This window comes from Callithrix jacchus, chromosome 11 (assembly GCF_049354715.1).
Source record: "Callithrix jacchus isolate 240 chromosome 11, calJac240_pri, whole genome shotgun sequence".
Classification (NCBI taxonomy): domain Eukaryota; kingdom Metazoa; phylum Chordata; class Mammalia; order Primates; family Cebidae; genus Callithrix; species Callithrix jacchus.
In genome coordinates, this window is record NC_133512.1 from 96534048 (window position 1) to 96556630 (window position 22583).

The 22583-nt window shown below is 50.9% G+C and overlaps 1 protein-coding gene across 23 annotated transcripts in view; it reads left to right on the plus strand.

Annotated features, from left to right (window-relative positions):
• PRKAG2 (protein kinase AMP-activated non-catalytic subunit gamma 2) overlaps positions 1-22583 on the plus strand; it is a 337838-nt gene that overhangs the window by 193424 nt on the left and 121831 nt on the right. For all 23 annotated transcript variants that reach the window (XM_035254336.3, XM_035254337.3, XM_078343436.1 and 20 more), the window contains one exon: positions 12980-13197. In XM_035254336.3, coding sequence (XP_035110227.3) covers positions 12980-13197 — 218 coding nt within the window. The remainder of the gene's footprint in view (positions 1-12979; positions 13198-22583) is intronic.

Genomic DNA, 22583 nt, shown 5'->3' on the forward strand with positions numbered 1-22583 from the left:
CAAACAACGCCTGTTGCTTTTGTGATTCCACAAATACTGATTGTTAGAGGAACTGAGGCTGTTAACATTTCCCCTTCATTGACAGATTCTTGGAAAATGGTTTTTCCGAAACCATTGTCTATGAGAAACATTCTGTTGCAGAATTTCTCTGTCTCAAAGCCGCAGAGGAGCCTCCCTCTCCCTCCCCAGGACTAAGGACTGCTTTCTAATGGCAACCTCAAGACGCACATCTGCTGTTGTCTTTTGTTCATGGGAAGTATCTAGGGTTACATTTTGGGTTCGTGGTGTAGAAATCCCACCTCCAGGCAAGCATGAAGAAGGCACAGGGCAGACAGCAGAAGCTGCGACCGACAGCATTGCCAGGACTGATCTAAAATTAGCCCCTGCGAGATTCCACTTCCTTCCCCCTCCACCACCATTTCTGTTTCATTCTGTTAGTTCCTGTGTAAATACCCATGTGCTAGAGTCAAGTATCTAACAACTAGGTGCAGAATGCTATTGTGTAGACAAAGCCCTATAAAACTGCAGATTTTCCGGATTCCTTCTAGGAGAATAAGAACCTTAGAAAATTTCCCAAGTTTTTTTTTTTTAATAGAAATCGTTTTTTACCTTCTGTATTACGGTGACACTTTGACTCCAAGATCGCTCAGGTATTTTCCAACATATTTTGAATTGTTTCAATGACAAAAGATCACAAAACAGATTCTTAGAGCCTATAACCAAAATCTGCAGCCCCCAACCTTACTCCAGATTAAAATATGAATTAGAGTGAGCTCAGCCAGGGCCGGGGCCAGAGCCATTCAGCTATAAAACGCCAAGAGTCCAGAAACTCCGGCTCACAGAGGGGGCCCTGCAGGGCAGGGCTAGAGTTGGGTGGGGGGACACCAGGCGGGTTTGAAACTTGTCTTTTAGGAACGTTCAGAGCAAGGTCTCAAAGCAGCTGGCTGGAAAGGAGCAGCAGGGCTCAGGAGAGCTGGCCTGGCCAGCGGCTGCATGAGCGCCTGGTATCCAGGAACGAGGCATGATTCCAGGCCGTTTCTGCATGAGGCTGACCTTAGCTGCAGGGAGAGTAATTCCCGTCAGAGACCAAGAAGGGGGCTGTAAACTCAGAAGGAGGGGAATTTGCTCTTCCATAGCAGGGAGTTGTGAGACAGAGGACTGGGCGTTGGGACCGTGTGACCATGAAGAATGATCACTAAAACTCACTTTGGAAGTGTCCTATCTATGAAACAGGGAGTTGAATTAAATGAATGGTTTCAAAACCTGCCTGCCCACCCAAGTCACCGGTGGCCTCATTGGTCAGGACCTTCCCACGTTCGTTCTCAATGCTCCCAGGTGACTTTTGGCTCAGCCAGGTTTGGGAACTGCAGCCTGAGAAGTATCCCAGCTGTCCCTGTGGCTCAGATACTCTAGTCAGCAGGTCAGGTTAGACTCGGTGGGAACAGGGACTGGGGACTGCCCAGGCAAGGATTTAGAGCAAAGCCGCCCCATGGGGAATGAGGGCACTGGCAGGTGCATAAACCTGGCATCTTTGATGAAGCCAGATGTTCAAGATGTTTGCAGAAAGTAAAAATGCCACCCCTTTTCTGTTTTGTTTTTTAAAAATATAGATCGGTGAGAAATTTTAAAAAAACGAAGATCTCAAAGAGCTTTTTTTCTGTGGGTCATATGAATCAATATTCACCATATTCGAATTTTTTTTTTAGAAATGCAGTCTTTCTGTCACCAGGACTGGAGTGCAGTGGCACAGTGACGGTTCACTGCAGCCTCAAGCTCTCAGGAGTAAGCAATCATCCCTCCTCAGCCTCCTGAGCAGCTGGGGCCACAGGCATATGCCACCATGCCCAGCTAATGTTTTATTTTTTGTAGAAATGAGGGTCTCACCATGTTTCCCAGGCTGGTCTGGAACTCCTGTGCTCCCATGCTCCTCCCTCCTCAGCCTCCCGAAGTGCTGGGATTACAGGCCTAAGCCACCAAACCCAGCCCATATTAGAAATTAAAACTGAGAGCCGAGCATGATGGCTCACACCTGTAATCCCAGCACTTTGAGAGGCTGAGGCGGGCAGATCACCTAAGGTCAGGAGTTCGAGACCAGCCTGACCAACATGGAGAAACCCTGTCTCTACTACAAATACAAAAAATTAGCCGGATGTGGTAGTGCATGTCTGTAATCCCAGCTACTTGGGAGGCTGAGGCAGGAGAGTAGCTTGAACCTGGGAGGTGGAGGTTGTGGTGAGCTGAGATCGGGCCATGGCACTCCAGCCTGGGCAACAAGAGCAAAACTCTGTGCCAAAAAAAAAAAAAAAAAAAAAAAAACTGAGAAAATGTTAAACATTAATTGATGTATAAATGATAACCATGAACTTACATGTTAAGCAACCTGTGTTCCGAGAGTGTGAGGTGCTGAAGCTGGAATGTTGCCCACCACAGAGGTTCTCAGAGAGAAGCTGGGCATGGCATGGGGTATTGGTGAGGCAGCCCTGAGCACAGGCTTCTTTCTTCCACAGAAGTATGGGCGGTTGAGGCTGTGGGAGGTAGAGTGGGACAGGTTGGATGGATAGTTCTGGAATGCATCCACCAACACAGAGGGTGCAGAATGGTAGGATGGTCTTGAAGGTGACCTCGCCACTCCCACCTTGGGCTGGGGGGAAAGAGAAGAAATGGCCGAAGGCCCCAGTAGGCCCGCCCTGTGTAGGATATTCCTGCCTCTGTGGAAACCAAGCAGCACCCTGCAGTGGGTCACAGAGGCAGTGGGCTGCTGGGCCTAGGTGGCACCATGATGTGACCTAATGCCACCCTGGGGCAGGTGCTGTTCAGTGAACTGGTGTGTGGCTCCCGGAACTCACCTCGCGGGGGACCAGCTTTTTCCAATCTCTTACATCTCCAGGTGATGGGAAACCAGGGACTGGCTCCACACCCTCAGGAGCAGCTTCCAGAGAGCATGGTGGCCATTGGTGGCGGGGGGGGGGGGTGGGGTGCGCAGATGGCTATGGCCATGACTGCCTGGGGGAGACCCCAAGTTAGATAGGGCTCATCTGAGATTTCTCATCTCCACGCTGCACCTGTGGGGAGGGGCCGCAGGGTGGAGCCAGCCCAGGGTGAGCTGCAGCTCGAACTTCAGGCGTGTCCCACTGCTGTCCCGCAGGCAAGGCAGAAGCCAGACCTAGCCCCAAGCTTCCAACCAGCAGGGTCTTCTCCCGGAGCCATCACCTGCTATGGATGGCAGCTGCCCATACTGACATGGGCCCTGTCAGTTTCTTACCTCCTACTCAACACACACAGCCCACGGGCAGCTCAGCCGTTCAAAGACTGAACCAAGCCTCCGAGCCGACACCCCTGAGGCCACACAGCTTGCAGGTGGTGGCTTAGGGTCCAGCCCAGGTTTCTTGCCCAGAGCTCAGCTCCTTCCACGGTGCCCGCCAGTCCTTATCCTCGTTTGGGAATGGAGGCTGGAAACTGGCTGATTCGGGATAGGAAACACCACATTGGCACATTCAGCTGGGGTTCCCACGCAGCTTTTCCCAGGGACGGGGGCAGGGTTTTAGGAGTCAGGCCTGGAGGGGCCAGGGGCAGAGGAGTCGCTGGAGGCAAGGCAGGAAGGAGGGGGTGCCTGGGACCCTAAGGACACCCCCGTTCCCCAGCCCCCCAGGTTCCTGAAGCTGCCTGCACTGCCCAGAGCCCTTCTGGAGCCAGAGGGCCAGGCACTCAGCTCGGGGGCCCTGGAGGGCAGGGCTCTCCAGGACTGAGTGGCGGGAGAAGATAAAACCTATGGGGGATGGGGGCCGCATGGGGAGAGGGTGCAGGAGCCAGGCCGGAAGCCACCTGAGAAACAAAGGTCCAGAATGTTACAGCAGTGGATTTGCTCCTTGAGAAAAGACGTCCTAAGCAAACATGAGAGCCTGGGTTCTGGGCTGCAGCCCACCTGCCCGGCCTCCCGCCCGGCCGGAACGTGGCACAGCACCTGCCTGCTGGCCGCATCCCTCTGTTACAGCTCATCAGCACAGGCGCTCCCGTCCCTCTCTGGCTGTGGCACTTTCATCCAGCACCTCCCTGGGCCACCATTCCCTCTTAGGATGCTTGCCATCCTCCCTCCAAAGTAGGGAACAACACCCGGGCCCTCACTCTCTGATGAGGGAGGGTGGGAGGTTTTAAAACCGTGTATAAGCAAACCTCACTCCAGTGTAAATGCAAAGGCTGCTCTTCTCACTTGACGCCTCTTGAAACAACAGTCAGCAGAAAACATGATTTCCTTCTTTCTTGTCATTCCAGACTTTATGCATGTAAAAGGCAGGAAGGAGTTTCCAGCTCATTCCATGCATGCAGCAGAGGGGCCGGATTGTACCAGATAGCCATCTGGTCTACCTGGTTGATTTTTACCAAAGCAAGGGGTGGATTTGTCCCAGAGCCACAGCCACTTAGTGGTGAAACCAGGCCTAGACCTCGTGGCTTCTGAAGGCCAGGCCTCCGTTTCCAGCCCGCACTGCTGTCCCGCTGCCAGCGGGGCTCGCTTCCCTTCCGCGGCACCTCTGTTCTCCTCCTCCTCCTCCTCTGCAGCTCCTGCCAGCAGGGCCAAGCCCTGTGAAGTCACCAGCCCGTGGCTCCCCGGTGTCTGGAGCCCCTTTCATGGTGTTCTGTGTGGCTGCCAGGAGCAGTTTCTGTTCCCTCACTGGGCCTGGCTGCCGCCTGGGAGAATCAAAGGCGCTGTTCCCTGCAGAGGCTGGCAGCGTCCTCAGCAGAGACCTGGAGGAGCAGAAGAGAGGCGAGGCGCTCTCAGAAGAAACTGAAAGGGGCACCGGTTTGTCCTTTGACCAGTGTTCTCGGGTGACTGCTGCCACAGCCCAGTCCTGCCTGGGCCTTTAGGAGAGGTCCCTGCGCTGGGGCAGATCCATGTCCTTCTCCAGGATCAGGGCCAGCTGTTTCCTGGGGCTTCCGAGCCACCTTCCCCCCGCCCACCCTCTTCCCTGAGCTCCCCCTGCTTTCCCGGTTCTGGATTTTGTGTGGTGGTGTTGGGGTTGCTTTTTTGTATTCATCCCATTTCCCCATTTCCCCCCAGACCACAGGGACTCGCTCCAGTCCATCTTTTCACCCCTTCCTCAGCACCCACAGCGTGGCTGGCCCACGGCAGCCACCCGAGAGCTATTCATTTCCTGAGCGGACGCAAGGTTTTCTAAAAGATTCGACTTCAGCAGTTGACCCTATAGTTGAGAAATACATTGGTCTGTTTAAAAGTAATGGCAGGCCAGGCACGGTGGTTCACACCTCTGTTCCCAGCATTTTAGTAGGGTGAGGCCAGAGGTGACTTGATACCAGGAGTTCAAGACCAGCCTGGGCAACACAGTGAAACCCTATCTCTACAAAAACAAAAAGTAAAAAAATTAGCTGGTGTAATGGTATTTGCCTGGAGTTCCAGCTACTCAGGAGGCTGAAGTGGGAGGATCGCTTGAGCCCAGGAGTTCGAGGCTGCAGTGAGCAGTGATTGCACCACGGCACCTCAGCCTGGGCCACAGACCTTATCTCAAAAGCAGTACTGAGGCATTGTGTCAGCATGGCATTTTCCCTTTTATTTATGAATGCGGATACCAACATTGGGAAAAGAAAGTGTAAGAATCTCACTTACTACCCACCTTGCCTGACTTGCGTGGGACAGTTGCTTCTCTGCTGACTGAATAGCGTAGACCTGAGTGGAAGCCTCTTCTTTGTCGATCTCCCTCTGTCTGGATGGAAGAAAAACCTCCTTGGAGGAAGCCTGTCCCTCCGCACCTGCAGCTGCCCCACCTTAGGAAGCATGTGGGGTCCCAAACTCACTCCATCTCTGCCCCTCTCTCCTCCGCGACAGCTCTTCTCAGTCACCCAGGGTCATCCAAGCTCTCCTTCCTGTTGGCCAGTCAAGCCCCACTTCTGGGAGAGTAACTTATACAGCTGAAATGTGGTTTTAAGTCTTCGTGTTCTTTTTCTCGGTGATACCCCAGTTTAATTGTGGCGGAAAGCGTCTGGGTTAGTCAGGACAGTGGAGCTGAGGTGTGGCCCCTGCCGTGTATTTGCTAAAGGACTCTGGATAAGTGACTGAACTTTCTCCAGTTTCTTCATCTGTGAGGGCAGATGGAGCCAGACTGTGTACACCCTCACAGTACACAGGGTTGCACTGTGCAGAGAAAGTGCTGATGCTGCGAGACTCGAGCCCTTCTTAAAAGCAGGTCAGGTGTCAGTCAGCAGGTAGAGTTTATGACTGGTTCCAGGAAGACTTGCCCCTGAGCCCCTCAGCTGCACTCGTATCCCCAGTGCACACACTGTGAGGCTTAGCGTTTCACCTGTCCCTGCCACCAAAAGTTTCCGTCCCCCTCTGTGGTCCAGAGTGTCACCTGTTTCCCCACAGGAGTCCCCAGCTCTGGAAGGAGCGGGAAGGAAGCAGGAAGGCCAGGGGAAAAGAAGGGAGCAGCTTTTGAACTTGGAAAGATTGCAGTGATAGAGAATCATTCAGCCCACCAGAAATGAGGTGTTCCCACCACCAGACGAACGCTCCACGCTCTTATCCCCTTGCCCTCAGCAGTTCACCTCTCTCGCCTCCACCAGGAATGGATTAGGGTCGTTCCGGCACTCACACAGGGGCAGCCTGTGAGGGGACAGGGCCATGGGAGGAGCAGACACTGTGGTCTGTGCTCTTAAGAGCCCGCTGGGGGGCTTGGTCACAGTTGCATTGTCTCTAAACTATGTACACTTGAAATACGAACATTCTGTACGCGCAGAACTAGCACGGAGTTTTCACAGGCCATGAACATTCCTTGCACACAGTGACTAAGCTTCATCTCTGAAGAATGTTGGAAGTGGAAAGGCTTCTCAAAGAGAGGGAGAGGGGGCTCAGGAAGACACAGCCTGGCCCTGGCTCTAGTGGAGACAGGACAGAGGTCCCAGTTCTGGTCCTGGTCATCGTGGGAGAGCTGGGGGCACCAGGCAGTCGGGAGGAGGCAGGTCAGTGCTTAAATATGGCCTTTGCCAGCCTGTTGGCTCAAAAGCAAAACAGTGGCTGAAAAGTAATTTTCTGAGTGGATAATCCATTCCCATGATAGAAAGTTCAAAAAATCAAAAAGGGGATGTGATGAACCTTTTCCCACCAGGTGTTTCCCTCCCTGGAGGAGCCAGTGTTTCCAGAACCTGCCAGAGATAGTCTCGGCAGCATCAGACAGGCAGAATATAGATATTCTCTTTCCTTTTTTTGAAACTGCAAATGGTATCATTCGATCCAGATGGCTCTGCAGTTGGCTCTCCCCACTTACCGCTCCATCTTGGAGATGAAAGGAACGATGGTCCCTGTCATGCTCCGAAGGGGATGGAGGCCGCCTGTGGGCGGATGGGCCATCATTTATTTAACCTCTTGACGAGCCTCTGCGTCACCAGGCTCTGCTTTTCAAAGCCCCATCATCATGAATAAGCTGTACACTCGACACTTAGCAATTACACAAATGAGTCTATGGAAGAAAGCCCCGGAAATGGAGTCACTGGGTCCAGGAGCCTGCCTGTTTGTAGTCTTCATAGGTGTTGCCAAGATAGGCACCTCAGAATACCTGTTTCCTCTGGCCTTTGCCCAGTGTCTGCATGGGTGTTGTTTGGGCTTATTTTGTTTTGGTATGTTTCGTTTTGTGACACTGGGTCCTGCCCTGTCACCCAGGCTGGAGTGCAGTGGTGCGATCCTAGCTCACTGCAGCCTTGAACTCCTGGGCTCAAGTGATCCCGCCATGTAGCTGAGACTACAGGCACATGTCACCACATCTGGCCATTTTTTTCGTGGGGGAGTACAGACGGGGTCTTGCTATGTTGCCCTAGATGGTCTCAAACTGCTGGTCTCAAGTGATCCTCCTCCCTCAGCCGCCCAAGGTGCTGGGGTTACTGGCATGAGCCACCGCACCTGGCCAGGGCTAGTTTTGATCATGCCCTGCTTGGGAATAGACAAGGGCACTTTTCACCATTATCTCTGGAGAAGGAGGTAGAGCTCACTGCAGCTGGCCCCTTCCTTTACACACAAAAACCCCACCCTCCCAGAGGGGTTTGCCTGCAGGGCTGTCACAGGTCATGAGGATGTTTCAAACCTAAAATACCCCCTTCTGCATCCTATTCAGCTCTGCCCCATCAGGTCCCTGCACGTGCCTACGAGAAGCAGGGACAGAGCGCCCAGGAAGCGCCACTGAAGGGGCTCTGTGTCCAGTGGGGGAAGGAGCTGGGAGAGGCAGAGGAGAGCATTCCCTCTTGACTCTCAGGAGAGGATCTAGCCTGTCCTAGGTGCACTGTAGGGACCAGGACGGGCCCCCTGGGGACTGAACCACTGAAGGATATGACCCTGGCGTCTAAGGCCCCAGGCAGCACCCCACCCTACAAATGGAATAGCACATAGGCCTTCCTTGCTCTGTGCCCTGCAGATCCCTGTGAGAAGCCCCAGGCAGGCCTCCCCCAGACCTGGCTGCTGTCTCCATTTCTTGGTGCCAAGCAGCTGGAGCCTGGCCCTGAGAAGGGTCCGGATGTCTGGGCAGCCCCTTCGTGGTCCTGCTTGCTGAGCACCCCCATCTCTGAAGAGCTTCTAAACCCCATCAGGATCTTCCCACTCTTCCTTCTCCCTCTCCTTCCTCCCCGCCCCACCCCAAAGCAGGGCTTTGTTCTCAAGAACTTTGGGGGAAAAGATTTATTTTTCTTCTTTTTTGAGACAGAATTTTACTCTCTTTCCCAGGCTGGAGTGCAATGGTGCAATCTCAGCTCACTGCAACCTCCACCTCCTGGATTCAAGTGACTTTCCTGCCTCAGCCTCCCAAGTGGCAGCGACTACAGACACACGCCACCACACCTGGCTAATTTTTTGTATTTTTAGTAGAGATGCGGTTTTGCCATGTTGGTCAGACTGGTCTTGAACTCCTGACCTCAGATGATCCAACGCCTCGGCCTCCCAGAGTGCTAGGATTATAGGCTTAAGCCTCTGCACCCGGCCTCTATTTTTCAAAAGAGTTTGGGGCTTTGTTGTGAGGGCCTTTCCTATTTGAATTTTCGGGTCCTAACCATCACCTCCTGCTTCTACCCAGAGCTGCCTCCCGAGTCCAGCCCGGGGCCTCCAGCGCGGCTCTCCACTCACTCCGCCCAGTCTCCTGAGGGACTCCCTGGAAAAAGGTGCTCCTTATCTAATAGGTGACTTCCTAAACCTTCCCCAACACACAAAACGTGTGCCCCACTGTCCAGCACAGAGAGGGAGAACAGATCCACCCTGACCTTGAGCCGGCCCCCTTGCTGCTCTTTCTGTTGCTTGCCTGGTGGCAGCAGACATTTGCCAGACCCCTTGGCTCAGGGCAGCACTGAGTGCCATGGGATTGGCTGAGGATGGCACTGAGTGCCATGGGATTCAGAGGGCGCAGCAGGACCCCCAGTGCCAAGACAAATGGCAGATCTCGGTGGGGAGAGGGGACTTACATACTTTTATATTTGGTGTGAGGGTTAAACAGTTTGTCGTTAAGTGGTAACATACAGGACAGTGAAAGGGCTTTGCTAGTTCAGTGACACGAGGGACAGTAGGACCGGTCCTTCCCGGAGAGGACAGAGCAGGAGGGGCACCATGGGTTCCGCGCTGTGGGGAGGAGGAGCTCAGCAGAGGTTCCTGGTGCAGGCGACCAGGCAGGCAGCTCTGTAAGTGACCCAGGCTCATCCAGACCAAAGCAGTGACTGGTCACTCTTGAGCCTGGTAAAAGGAAAACTTCAGATGAGTTACATTTAAAGGAGTTTAAGTGAGCAATGAACGATTTGCAAATCCAGCAGCCTTCCGAGGCAGGGTGGACTCAGAGACCCCAGCACAGCCATGTGGTGGAAGAAGATTTATGGACAGAAAGAGGAAAGTGACCACAGAAAACGGAAGTGAGGCACAGAAACAGTCGGGTCGGTTACAGCTCGGCATTTGTCTTATTTGCACACGGTTCCAACACTTGGCTCCGTGGAATTGGCCAAAACCCAGTGACTGGCACAAGTGCAGGCTACGGTCTGTTTACAGCTCTACCTTCACAATGTACAGAAAACCTTCTAGGCCAAACTTAAAATATTTGAGGAGGCAGCTCCAGGCTACATTGGATTTAATAGGCCATGTCTACGGATATCTTTGGTTTGACTTGCATAATTCAAAATCAATTTTAAAATTTTATTTTTCTACCTGTAAGATGTGAGATATCAGAGGCTGGGTATGGTGGCTCATTCCTGCAATCCCAGCGCTTTGGGAGGCTCAGGCGGGTGGATCACCTGAGGTCAGGAGTTCGAGGCCAGCCTGGCCAACATGGTGAAACCCTGTCTTTACTAAAAATATTTAAAAATTTAGCTGGGCGTGGTGTTGGGTTCCTGTAATCCCAGCTACTAAGGAGGCTGAGGCAGGAGAATCACTTGAACCTGGGAGGTGGAGGTTGCAGTGAACCAAGATCACATCATGCACTCCAGCCTGGGCAACAAGAGTGAAAACTTCGTCTAAAAAGAAAAGATGTGAGATATCAAACCAAAAGCCAGATTCTGCTTCTCTTAGAACACAATTGATGCATTGTATCAGTGTCCTCAGGCTGTTATAACAAACTGCCACCTACTGAGTGACTTAAAACAACTAAAATATACTCTAGCCGCGTCCTGGAGGCAGAAGTTCAAAATCGAAGTGTCGGCAGCACCACGCTCCCTCTGAAAACTGTAGGGAGGATTCCTCTTTGCCTCGTCCTGGCTTCTGGGGTTGCCAGCTACCCCTAGCGCCCTTGGCTGCAGCTGCATTGCTCCAGTCTCAGCCTCTGCCGGCACGTGGCCTCCCCTCTGTGTGTCAGTTTCTGTGTCTGTTCTCCTCCTCTTATAAAGGCACTAGTCATATTGCATTAGGGCCCGCCCTAGTCCAGCAAATCCTCATCTAGGCTTGATTGATCTTAAAGACCCTGTTTCCAAATAAGGTCACATTCTGCCTGTGCGACATGCCATGATTGCTTGACAAGCCTCTGCGTCTCCAGGCTCTGCTTTTAAATGCACCGTGGTAATGGATAAGGTGTACACTCGCCACTTAGTGATTACATAGATAAGACTGTGGAAAAAACAGACTTACTGCCATTAGTTAGAAATAAGTCAAAGTGGACAGCCTTTCACTTGTGGAAAATGTATGTCTCCGGTCTTCCTGCAACCCTCCACTGACACCATTTTCCCTCCCAGAATTTGTCCCGCCCTTTTCCTCACCGTTTAAATCTGTTTCACTTCTTAGCCCCCTTTCCAGTCCCTCCCTTGCCGTGAAGTCTTCTTGGGTATTTATCTTTGTGGTGAAGTCTTGCTACTGGGAATTTATAGTAGTGATGTTCATGTTGCGTGTTATGGTAGAAATAGCACATCCATCCCATCCATCCCATCCATCCCATCCATCCCATCCCATATATCCCATCCCATCCCATCCCATATATCCCATCCCATCCTATCTCATCCCATATATCCCATTCCATCCCATCCATCCCATTCCATCCCATCCGTCCTGTCCGTCCCATCCGTCTCATCCCATCCCATCCCTTCCATCCCATCCATCCCATCCATCCCATCCCATCCCATCCCTCCCATCTCATATATCCCATTCATCCCATCCCATCCATCCCATCCCATCCATCCCATCCATCCCATCCGTCCCATTCCATCCCATCTGTCCTGTCCGTCCCATCTGTCTCATCCCATCCCATCCCTTCCATCCCATCCATCCCATCCCATCCCATTTCTCCCATCTCATATATCCCATTCATCCCATCCCATCCATCCCATCCCATTCATCCCATCCCATCCCATCCCCCCTCCCATCCCATCCGTCCCATCCGTCCCATCCATCCCATCCGTCCCATCCATCCCATTCCATCCCATCCCATCCCATCCCATCCCATCCCATCCGTCCTGTCTGTCCCATCCCATCCCTTCCATCCCATCCCATCCCCCCTCCCCTCCCATCCATCCCATCCCATCCCATCCCATCCCATCTATCCCATCCCATCCCATCCCATATATCCCATCCCATCCTATCTCATCCCATATATCCTATCCCATCCCATCCATCCCATCTGTCCCATCCATCCCATCCATCCCATCCATCTCATCCCATCCCTCCCATCTCATATATCCCATTCATCCCATCCCATCCATCCCATCTCATTCATCCCATCCCATCCCATCCCCCCCCCCATCCATCCCACCCCATCCTGTCCCATCCCATCCCATCCATCCCACTCTTCAGGTACATGGTCCTGTGGCTTTTGTAATATTGGTCTGTGTCTCCACTGCACACTTTGTGAACTTCCCCATGTCTTACCTCAAAAAATATGGCACCACTGCGTTTGCTCTTGGCACCATGCTGGGGAAGGAAGGAGAGGTGGTCAAACAATATTTGGCTGAATGGAGGGAAACAGCATTTGGAGTGCGTGTAACATTCACCAGATAACTCGGGACTGTGTGAGCACTCACTTCCCTATGAGGGGACACTGCCCACAACTGAGGGTGGATAGTGAGGCATTTCTGGACACAGCTGATTCTAAGAGACTAGAAGTTGGTTTTTAAAGCTTTTCCTCAATGTTCAGAATAATTGAGCTTCTTGCCATTTGAGGTTTTGGGCACTGGGAATGGTGAGTCTCCCTCTGCCATGGCCGGACCTCTAACCACCTGATGTCCCTTCCTGGAGGCTGGACCTCTAACCACCTGATGTCCCTTCCTGGAGGCCAGACCTCTAACCACCTAATGTCCCTTCCTGGAGGCTGGACCTCTAACCACCCCCGATGTCCCTTCCTGGAGGCCAGACCTCTGATCACCTCTGGTGTCCGTCCCCTCCTAGAGGCCAGACCTCTAACCACCCCGATGTCCCTTCCTGGAGGCTGGACCTCTGACCACCCCCGGTCTCCCCTCCTAGAGGCCAGACCTCTGACCACCCCTGGTGTCCCCTCCTAGAGGCCAGACTTCTAACCACCCCTTGGTGTTTCTTCTGCAGCCTCCGGCCTCTCCTCCTCTCCGTCCACACCCACGCAAGTGACCAAGCAGCACACATTTCCCCTCGAGTCCTATAAGCATGAGCCTGAACGGTTGGAGAATCGCATCTATGCCTCCTCTTCCCCTCCAGACATGGGGCAGAGGTTCTGCCCGTCCTCCTTCCAGAGCCCGACCAGGCCTCCACTGGCATCACCGACACACTATGCTCCCTGCAAAGCCGTAAGTTTGGGCCCCTCTGTGGGTGGGGCTGCCGGGTGGCCAAGGGAGGGCAGAGTGGTTATTGCCCCAAGCCTAACAGTCTGTCCACAGCCAACGCCGAGGCCGTGTGCTCCCAACGTCTTCAGGACATTGTATCACAAATCACAGGCTGAGGGAGAAATGTGGGCACAATAGCAAGGGGAAATAAGCGAAAAATGGCTAGGTGTGGTTACTCACGCCTGTAGTCCCAGCACTTTGGGAGGCCAAGGCAGGCAGATCACTTGAGGCCAGGAGTTCAAGACCAGCCTGGCCAACATGGCAAAATGCCATCTCTACCAAAACTACGAAAATTGTCTGGGTGTGGTGGTGTGCACCTGTAATCCCAGCTACTCAGGAGGCTGAGGCACAAGAATTGCTTGAACCCAAGAGGCAGACGCTGCAGTGAACTGAGATCACGACACTGCATTCCAGCCCCTGGGCAACAGAGCAGACTGTCTCAAAAAAGAAAAGAAAAGAAAAATGGTAACATCTGGAACGTGACTAGGTGACCAGGAAGAGGTTTTTTTCCCCCTGGGCTTTTTCTTAAAAATCATTCCCTGAAAGCTTTATTTGAATTTACCTTGATTGCGGTACTACAGTATTCATAAAATGTCGTAGGTAAAGCAACGAAAAACGTAAAACAGAAGTGTTATTCTAGAGGTTTAAGACTTAGAGTCTGGCCGTGTGCAGTGGCTCACACCTGTAATCCCAGCACTTCGGAAGGCCGAGGCGGGTGGGCCAGCCAGCCTGGCCAACATGGTGAAACTGTCTCTGCTAAAACTACAACAAATTAAGCCAGCCATGGTGGCTTGTGCCTGTAGTCCCAGCTACTTAGGAGGCTGAGGCACGAGAATCGCTGGAACCCAGGAGGTGGCAGTTGCAGTGAGCTGAGATTGCACCACTGCACTCCAGCCTGGGTGACAGAGCAAGACATTGTCTCAAAAAAAAAAATAAAGAAAGAACACAAGCTGTACTAGATGAGGGCCCACCCCTATCATCTTAACCTGATTGTATCTGCAAAGACCCTGTTTCCAGAGGTCACATTCAGAGGTACGGGGGCTTGGAACTTCAACCTCTCTCTTTAGGGGACACATTTCAATCTGTAGCGGTTGTTATGCTTTAGGAGAGGATGTGTTGCCATGCTCAGAACATGCCATTCCTATTCTTCTTGTTCATTCAATTATTTTATTAAACGTGGGTGCAGCAAAGTATTGTCTTAGGTGCCACAGGCTGAACTGCAAGGTATTGTTCCTGCCTTCTCGAGCTTACAATCTGATCGGGAACTGCACGGTACTGGGGCGACACAGCTCAGTAAACGGGGAAAGTGCTTTGGCTGGGATAATGAGTGGCATGGTGGGCCCTGCAGGAGGGAGAAACCGGAAACCTGCTGCTGGTTGGAGAAGGGCGCTGATGGTTTCAAAGTGTGTCACCCGCTGAGCTGAGCCTGGAGTACTGTCAGTGTTTACATTATGGGACAGGGAAGGGGGGACATTCTGGAAAAGAAAGTTAGGATTGACTCGTGATCATTGATTTGAATAACCCCATTTAAGAAGAGCCAGTGGTTTGACGAGAAAACCCCAATTTGTTTTAGATCATTTGACGCGATGGTGGCAGACACAGACGCAGCTTCTTCCATGAGTCCCTGATGTTTCATGCAGCAGCTTTGTTCTGGGGACAAGCCCCGAGCCTTCCCGGCTTAAATGAAAGAGAATCCAGGGGGTGCACTGGGTTCGCTGTCAGCTTCTTCCCCAGGAGTATAGCAATAAAGCAATGTTCTTAACTCTTTACAACCCAGATGTTTATACTCCACACAACCAGGCAGCCCTCGGTCAAGGCCGACAAGTGTAGGTCCTTCCAGGCTTGCTACAGTGCTCAGAGAGGGTGTGTCCTGGGGCCAGAGAGGGAGTGAGTATGCTCAGCTGTGTCCCATACTTAGCAAGAGACCCGGAGCACCAGCCTGTTCCCAGCATACAGCTGACAGCAGGAGTGTGCAGTCGAGCTAGATTTCCACAACGATCCAGATGTCATGAACGGATGAACAAATGTGGCGTATACAGACCGAGGAACAGCACCCAGCCTTAAAAAGGAAGGGAGTCCGGACACAGGCAGTGACACAGAGGGGCCCTGAGGACCTGGCGCTGAGTGAAATAAGCCAGGCACCACAGGACATTGTGCCACTTAAAGGAGTCCCTAGAGTCACCAAATAGAGACAGAAGGTAGAATGGTGGGTGCCAGGAGCTGGGGCAGGGGAAAAGAGGAGTTAGCGTTTTACAGAGACAGAATTTCAGTTTGGAAAAATGAAAAAGTTCTCGAAATGGATGGCGGTGGTGGCTACACGACAGTTTGAATGAACCGTTCAAATAGTTCAAACGAGGCCAGGGGTGCTGGCTCACGCCTGTAATCCCAGCACTCTGGGAGGCCGAGGTGGGCAGATCACCTGAGGTCAGGTGTTCAAGACCAGCCTGACCAACATGGAGAAACCCCATCTCTACTAAAAATACAAAAAAGTAGCCAGGTGTGGTGGCACATGCCTGTAATCCTAGCTACTCAGGAGGCTGAGGCAGGAGAATCACTTGAACCTGGGAGGTAGAGCTTGTGGTGAGCCGAGATCGAGCCACTGCACTCCAGCCTGGGCAACAAGAGCGAAACTCTCTCTCAAAAAAAAAAAAAAAATTCAAATGACAACTTTTATAAATATGTATTTTACCGCAGTAAAAGTAAAAGAGGAGTGATCTGGTCAGGATTCCAATTGTTCTGTAATTTGAGCTTCTGAAAATTAGGCTGATGGCCCAAGGCTCCCCATTTACATTTTGAAAGGATGTGTTTCAAGGAGTGGAAGAGGATGTCCCCTTCGGTTACCTGACAGTAAGCAAGCCCTTTGCCCCACCTGTAAGTTTCAGCCCCCAGGCCTGCAAGGGCTGCCTTCGCCTGCCTGTGGCCGGGTTTGACTCAAGCTCTTTCTGCTTTCGGCATCCTGACAGCAGGTTAACCTGATTACTCAGCAAAGACCCTGCCTCCAAATAAGGCCACAGGTACCAGGGCTTAGAACCTCTACCTTTTTAGAGGACACAGTTCAACCCAAAACAGTCGTTATCTTTTGGGAGAAGATGTGTTTGGCATGCGGAGAACATATCATTATGTTCTGGCAGCGGGGTGGGTGGTAGTTTCACGTTCACAGAAATCTGCTCCTTTATAATTGGATTTTATTGAGTATCTTTAATTTATGTGCTAAGTTTCTTAGGAGCTTGGCTGATTTTGTTAATTCCACTATGAGGATAATCTCCATGGAGGAATGTGAGTTACTTAAGGACTTTTGATGGGGCTGGAAATATTTAGATATGATTTATCTCTGCTTTTTGGAATAAAAAGACACTTTCTATAAACATCGACCATGAACATCATTTTAATAAAATCATTTCCCATGAATTTAATTCTAAAATAGGGAAAGGAATGGAGATAATTAGTCTTTAGAAGACAGTACTCCTTTTTATTTTTTTGAGATAAAGTCTTGCTCTGTCATCCAGGCTGCAGTGCAGTGGTGTGATCTCGGCTCACAGCAACTTCTGCCTCCTGGGTTCAAGCAATTCTCCTGCCTCAGCCTTCCAAGTAGCTGGGACTACAGCCATGCATCACCACACCTAGCTAATTTTTGTATTTTTAGTTGAGATGGCATTTTGCCATGTTGGCCAGGCTGGTCTCAAACTCCTAATCTCAGGTGAATCTGCCCACCTTGGTCTCCCAAAGTACTGGGATTATAGGCATGAGCCACCACGCCCAGCTGACAGCACTCATTTTATTATGTATTTATTCAGCAAATGCTTATTAAGCAACTTATGTGCCTAAAACTGTGCTAGCATGGGTGATAGGATGACAAATGTGTGAGTCCTATTAATGGGACAAGGACAGTGTTTACTTTACTTACCACTTGATTAACAGCCCCGTGCATTGTGCACAGGAAGGTGTCAATGAATATATAGTAATTAAACAAAGGAAGGAGCTTTTGTTTCTTTGGGGAGAACAGACAAGTAATGCATTACAATGGAGTGTGATAGAGCCCGTTCTGATACTGTGGGAGGAAAGCCCATCCTATCGTGGTGAGTGGAAGAGCTGATTCCAAAGGAAGTCAAAATTGTTTTCAGCAGGGAAGAGCAATAATCAGTTTGGCATTTTAGGATGATTCCCTGACTGGGATGGAAATTGGACTGGATGTGGTTAGAACAGGAGCCCGGACTAGATGCAGTGTGGAACAGTCCAGCCTGGTGGCAGCTGAAGGCAGAAAGACGTGGAATCGTGTTTAAAAGTAAAGGGCCATTTTGGAAGTAAAATTGAAAGGAATTTGGAATGTAGTGGTTGATTAATTGAAGGGGAAGGAGACAAATCAAGGGTGATTCCAAAGGTTTTGCCTTGGAAAGTGGATGGATGATAGTTCCAGCTGTGGGGGTGGGGAACGGCGGGGGGGGGGAGGGGAGGAGCAGGGTGTATATATGTGAGTGCGTGTGTGTGGGTGTGTGTGGGCATACATGCAGGTGTGTGTGCATGCAGTGTGTGTGGATGCAGGTGTGTGTGCACAGGTGTGTGCATGCAGGTGTGTGTGCCGGCAAGTGTGTGTGTGGATGCAGGTGTGAGTGCATGCAGGTGTGTGTGGATGTGTGTGCATGCAAGTGTGTGCATAGGTGTATCTGCATGCAGGTCTGTGCACATGCAGGTGTGTGCATGCAGTGTGCATACAAGCATGTGCACATGTGGGTTTGCAGCTGTGTGTACACATACAGGTGTGTGCATGTGGGAGTGTGTGCACATGTAGGTGTGTGCACAGATGTGTGTATATGCAGGTGTGTGTGCATGTGGGAGTATGTGCACATGTCGGTGTATGCACAGATGTGTGTGTATATGCAGGTGTGTGTGCATGCAGGTGTGTGTGGATGTGTGTGCATGCAGGTGTGTGCATAGGTGTGTCTGCATGCAGGTCTGTGCACATGCAGGTGTGTGCATGCAGCGTGTGCGCATGTGGGTGTGCAGCGGTGTGTACACATGTAGGTGTGTGCACAGATGTGTGTGTATATGCAGGTGTGTGTGCATGCAGGCACATATGCGGGTGTGTGCGCAGGTGGTGGTAGTCCAATAAGGTGCCTGTGGCACATTTCAGTGGAGGTGCCCAAAAGGCAAGTGGATATTGAGTCTGGAGCAGGAACTTCAATTTGAAAATCATTCAAATATAAGTGGCAATTGGTGCTGTAATAGTAGGTGAAAGAATCCATAGGAATGTATGGCAGGTGAAAAGAGAATCAGAAAGCACGTGGACATCTAAGGGACAGTCGAAAGAAAAGGATTCTGAATCGCCTGGAAAGTAAGCAGAAAACCAAGTGGAAACAGCATCACAGAAGCAAAGGGAACGTGTGTCATCGTGTTTCATGCACTAAGAAAGAGTGGTTGGTGACATCAAATATAGCCAATTGGCTGCGGAACATAAGGACTGAGGTCGCTGTGACTTCAGCAAGGATACTGTCAGTGACATGGTCAACAGCAGAAGCAATATAATGTGGGTTGATGACCAAGGGATAGAGAAGTGGTGACCTCTAGAGTAGAGAGCTCAAGTATCCTCATTCGAGGGAGAGCCCAGGGGCTGTGACTAGAGAATGGAGGTGAGGCATCTTCTACAAAGAGGGATAGACTCAAACCCTGCTGGGGAAAGAGTGAGTGGAGGGAGAAATTAAAGATATGAGAAAAGAACGTGTCATGCCCAGTCTTACAAAGATAAGGAGTGTTTCCTTATAGGCAGTGGGGGCACATCAGATGCTTGCAATGGAGATATTTGTCTTGAACCAATGGGAGAGTCATCTTCTATTGATTTGAAAATTTCCACTGCAAAGGCGTTAGGGTGATCAGTGCTTTTCCAGTGTCCTTCCACCACAGTTGCTCCCATGCTCCCCACTTTTTCTCCTAGGAATTCACTTTTGAGTTACTGGAAGCAGAGTCTGAGCTCCAGACTCTGAAAACCTCTGGGGTTTCAGGAGCAAGTTTGTTTATTAAGGGAGTGCTCTCAGAAGGAACCTATAAGAGGGTGAGAGAAAAGAAGAAGCTGAGCAAAGATGCGGTTTCAGATGAGATCCACTCTCAGCCTGATGACAGGAGAGGGGATCTGTGCTGCCAGTTGCACCAGAATTTGTCCTACCTTGAGGCAAGACAGCTGGACTTTTGTGCCCTTACACAGGACCGCCTGTAGTGATAGGATGTCCCAGGACAAGGAAGATGCATTTCCAGCTGAGGTGGCTTCAGTCACCCGGGAACAGTCCTGCTGAAAAGGCTGTACAATCAGCAGCAGGCCCTGCAGCAGTGGGTGCTCCAGAGCCCATTAAAATGAATCCAGGGCATCTCCTACAGTCTGAATTCTCCATGCTCTTCTTTTGCCAGCTGATTCATGTATCCAGTAGATCTGGGTACTGTGTTAGTCTGTTTAATGTTGCTGTAACTGTACCTGAGGCTGGGTAATTTATAAAGAAAAGAGGTTTAATTGACTCATGATTCTGGGGGCTGGAAAACTCAAGATGGAGCAGCTGCATCTGGAAGGCCTCATGCCTCTTCCACACGTGGAAAGCAGAAAGAGAGTAGACGTGTGCAAAGAGATTACCTGGCAAGAGAGAAAAACTGAGGAAGACAGTCACTTTTTTTTTTTTTGGAGACAGAGTCTTGCTCTGTTGCCAGGTTGGAGTGCAGTGACGATCTTGGCTCACTGCAACCTCTGTTTCCCGGATTCAAACAATTCCCCTGCCTGAGCCTGCTCAGTAGCTGGGACTACAGGCATGCACCATCACACCTGGCTAATTTTTTGTATTTTAGTAGAGACGGGGTTTCACCATGGCCAGGGTGGTCTCGATCTCCTGACCTTGTGATCTGCCCACCTTGGCCTCCCAAAGTGCTGGGATTACAGGCATGAGCCACTGCACCCAGCCAACAGGCACTTTTTAAGAACCTGCTCTCAAGGGAACTAATTCATTCTGTGAGAATACAAACTCACCCTGGCAGCAGGGTATTAATCTCTATTCATGAGGGATCTGCCCCCATGGCCTAAATCTCCCCCTGGGCGCCTCCTCTCAACACAACCACAGTGGGGAACCAAATTGTAACATGGATTTTGACAGGAACAAACTGCATCCAAACCGTGCTGGTACTACATCAGTTATTCTCTCACTGCCTAGCAATAACCTCCCCAAAACTTAACACATCCACCATCTACTTAACTCACACTTCTGTGGGTCAGCAATTTGGGTTGGGCCTTCTTCTGGTCTCTACTGTGCCTATTCATACTACATCATTGGTCACCTACCAGGTTACTTGGGGACTGGCTGGACCAGTGACCTCAGCAGGAACAGCTAGCTTGTCTCAATTCCACATGGTCTCACAAATGGTTGTGACAGGGTTCCAAGACAGCCAAGGTTCCTTGAGGCCTGAGCTCAGAACAGGCACACCGTAGCTCCCGCTATCCAAGGTAGAATCTGTTTCCTCCTCCCCGAATCTGGGTTGGCCTTATGATTTGCTTTGGCCAACAAAACGAGGCCGAAGCGCCAGTCACATTACGGAGGGAGTGGATGCAGGAGGAAGTGAAGGATTGGGCACAGCTCTGTTTCTCCCAAGACAATCCACCTTATCACTTGGTTTCGACAGCTAGGTCTGCCGTTGAACACATGATGTACTAGATAGACTCTGGAGGTTCATTTGGCTATATTTAGATGGTTGACAGCTCTGAGAATAATATTCCTGTAAAGTTGATTGTTAGAGTTTGCATCCCCTGAGATATAGACTGTAGGAAGAGATTGGTGTGCAGGATGTTTATCAGGAAGTGCTCTCAGGATTGACACCTGCGGGAGAAGGGGAGGTAGGAAGATTGGGTGGAGGGTGAGGTGGTGATGCATTACAATCTCACGAAAGGCCTCAGCTAACCCACAGGGAGGGCTAAGCTGGGGTGGCTCATCAGAGTTGTCCCAGGCTGGTGCAAAGAAACCAGACCTTTCTACCCTGACACAGCCAGTCAGTAGATGACAGCTGTCCTGGGCAGGGGGCTGACCTTGGGCTAGGCAACTCCCTTCAGCCAAGGGCAATCCTGGCTAATAGTTGAAGGTTGTCAGTTGGCAGAATTCTCAACAGCTGGGGAAATATCCTTCCTTTCTGAAAGGGGATCTGGGTAGTGCACCCTGGAAAATATGTGGAATTTTTCTCCCTTTCATTTTTAAATTTATACCAAAATCCTGACAGGAGAAAATAAAGGCCGTCCTATTTCTTCTCATTACATATTTAATATATAATTAAACTGAAGAGAAGGCTGCAGGATGGTCGGTTAGGACTGAATGAGGAAGTTTCATTAGGCCCAGGCAGGGAGGAACTAAGGCCCCTTGCCAACAGCCATCACCAGCTTGCCAGCCGTGGGAGGGCATACCAGGGAAGTGGATCATCTAGCCCCAGTCAAGCCTTCAGATTTGGCAGCCCCAGCCATACCCCACTGAGAGACCTCATGAAAGACTGTGAACCAGGACTGCCCAACTGAACTGGTCATGAATTCCTGACCCGTGGAAACCACAAGAGATACTGTATTCATTTGCTGGGGCTGTCATAACAATACCACAGACCAGGCGGCTTAACAACACAAGTGACGTGTCACAGTTCTGACGGCTGGAAGTCCAAGATCAAGGTGCTGGCAGGTTTGGTTTCTCCTGAGGCCTCTCTCCCTGGTTGGCTTACAGAGGCATCACGGTGCTCTCATGTGGCCATTTCTCTGTGTGCACTTATCCTTAGCATCCCTTCCGCTTCTTATAAGGACGCAAGTCTTAGTGGACTAGGGCCACCCTATGACCTCACTTAATTACCTCTTTAAAGGCTCTGTCTCCAAACACCGTCACATTGGAGGTTAGGGATCCAGCATATGAATTTCAGGGAAATACATAACACATAAATTCAGTCCATAACAAATAATAAATTATTGTTGTCTTAAGCCACTGAGTTTTGGGTGATTTATGATGGATCAGTAGATAACTCATACTTGTTTCATCCAGTGTCAGGGGAGGTGGCATAACTCAGTGAATTGAGCGATGGATAATAAACTCAGGAGCTTCGGGTTGTTTTTAAAAATGGACTGTCTTGGCTGGGTGCGGTGGCTCACACCTGTAATCCCAGCACCTTGGGAGGCTGAGGTGGGCAGATCACAAGGTCAGTAGTTCGAGACCAGCCTGGCCAAAATGGTGAAATCCTGTCTCTACTAAAAATACAAAATTAGCTGGGTGTGGTGGCATGCACCTGAAATCCCAGCTATTCGGGACACTGAGGCAAGAGAATTGCTTGAACACAGGAGGTGGAGGTTGCAGTGAGCCAAGGCCACA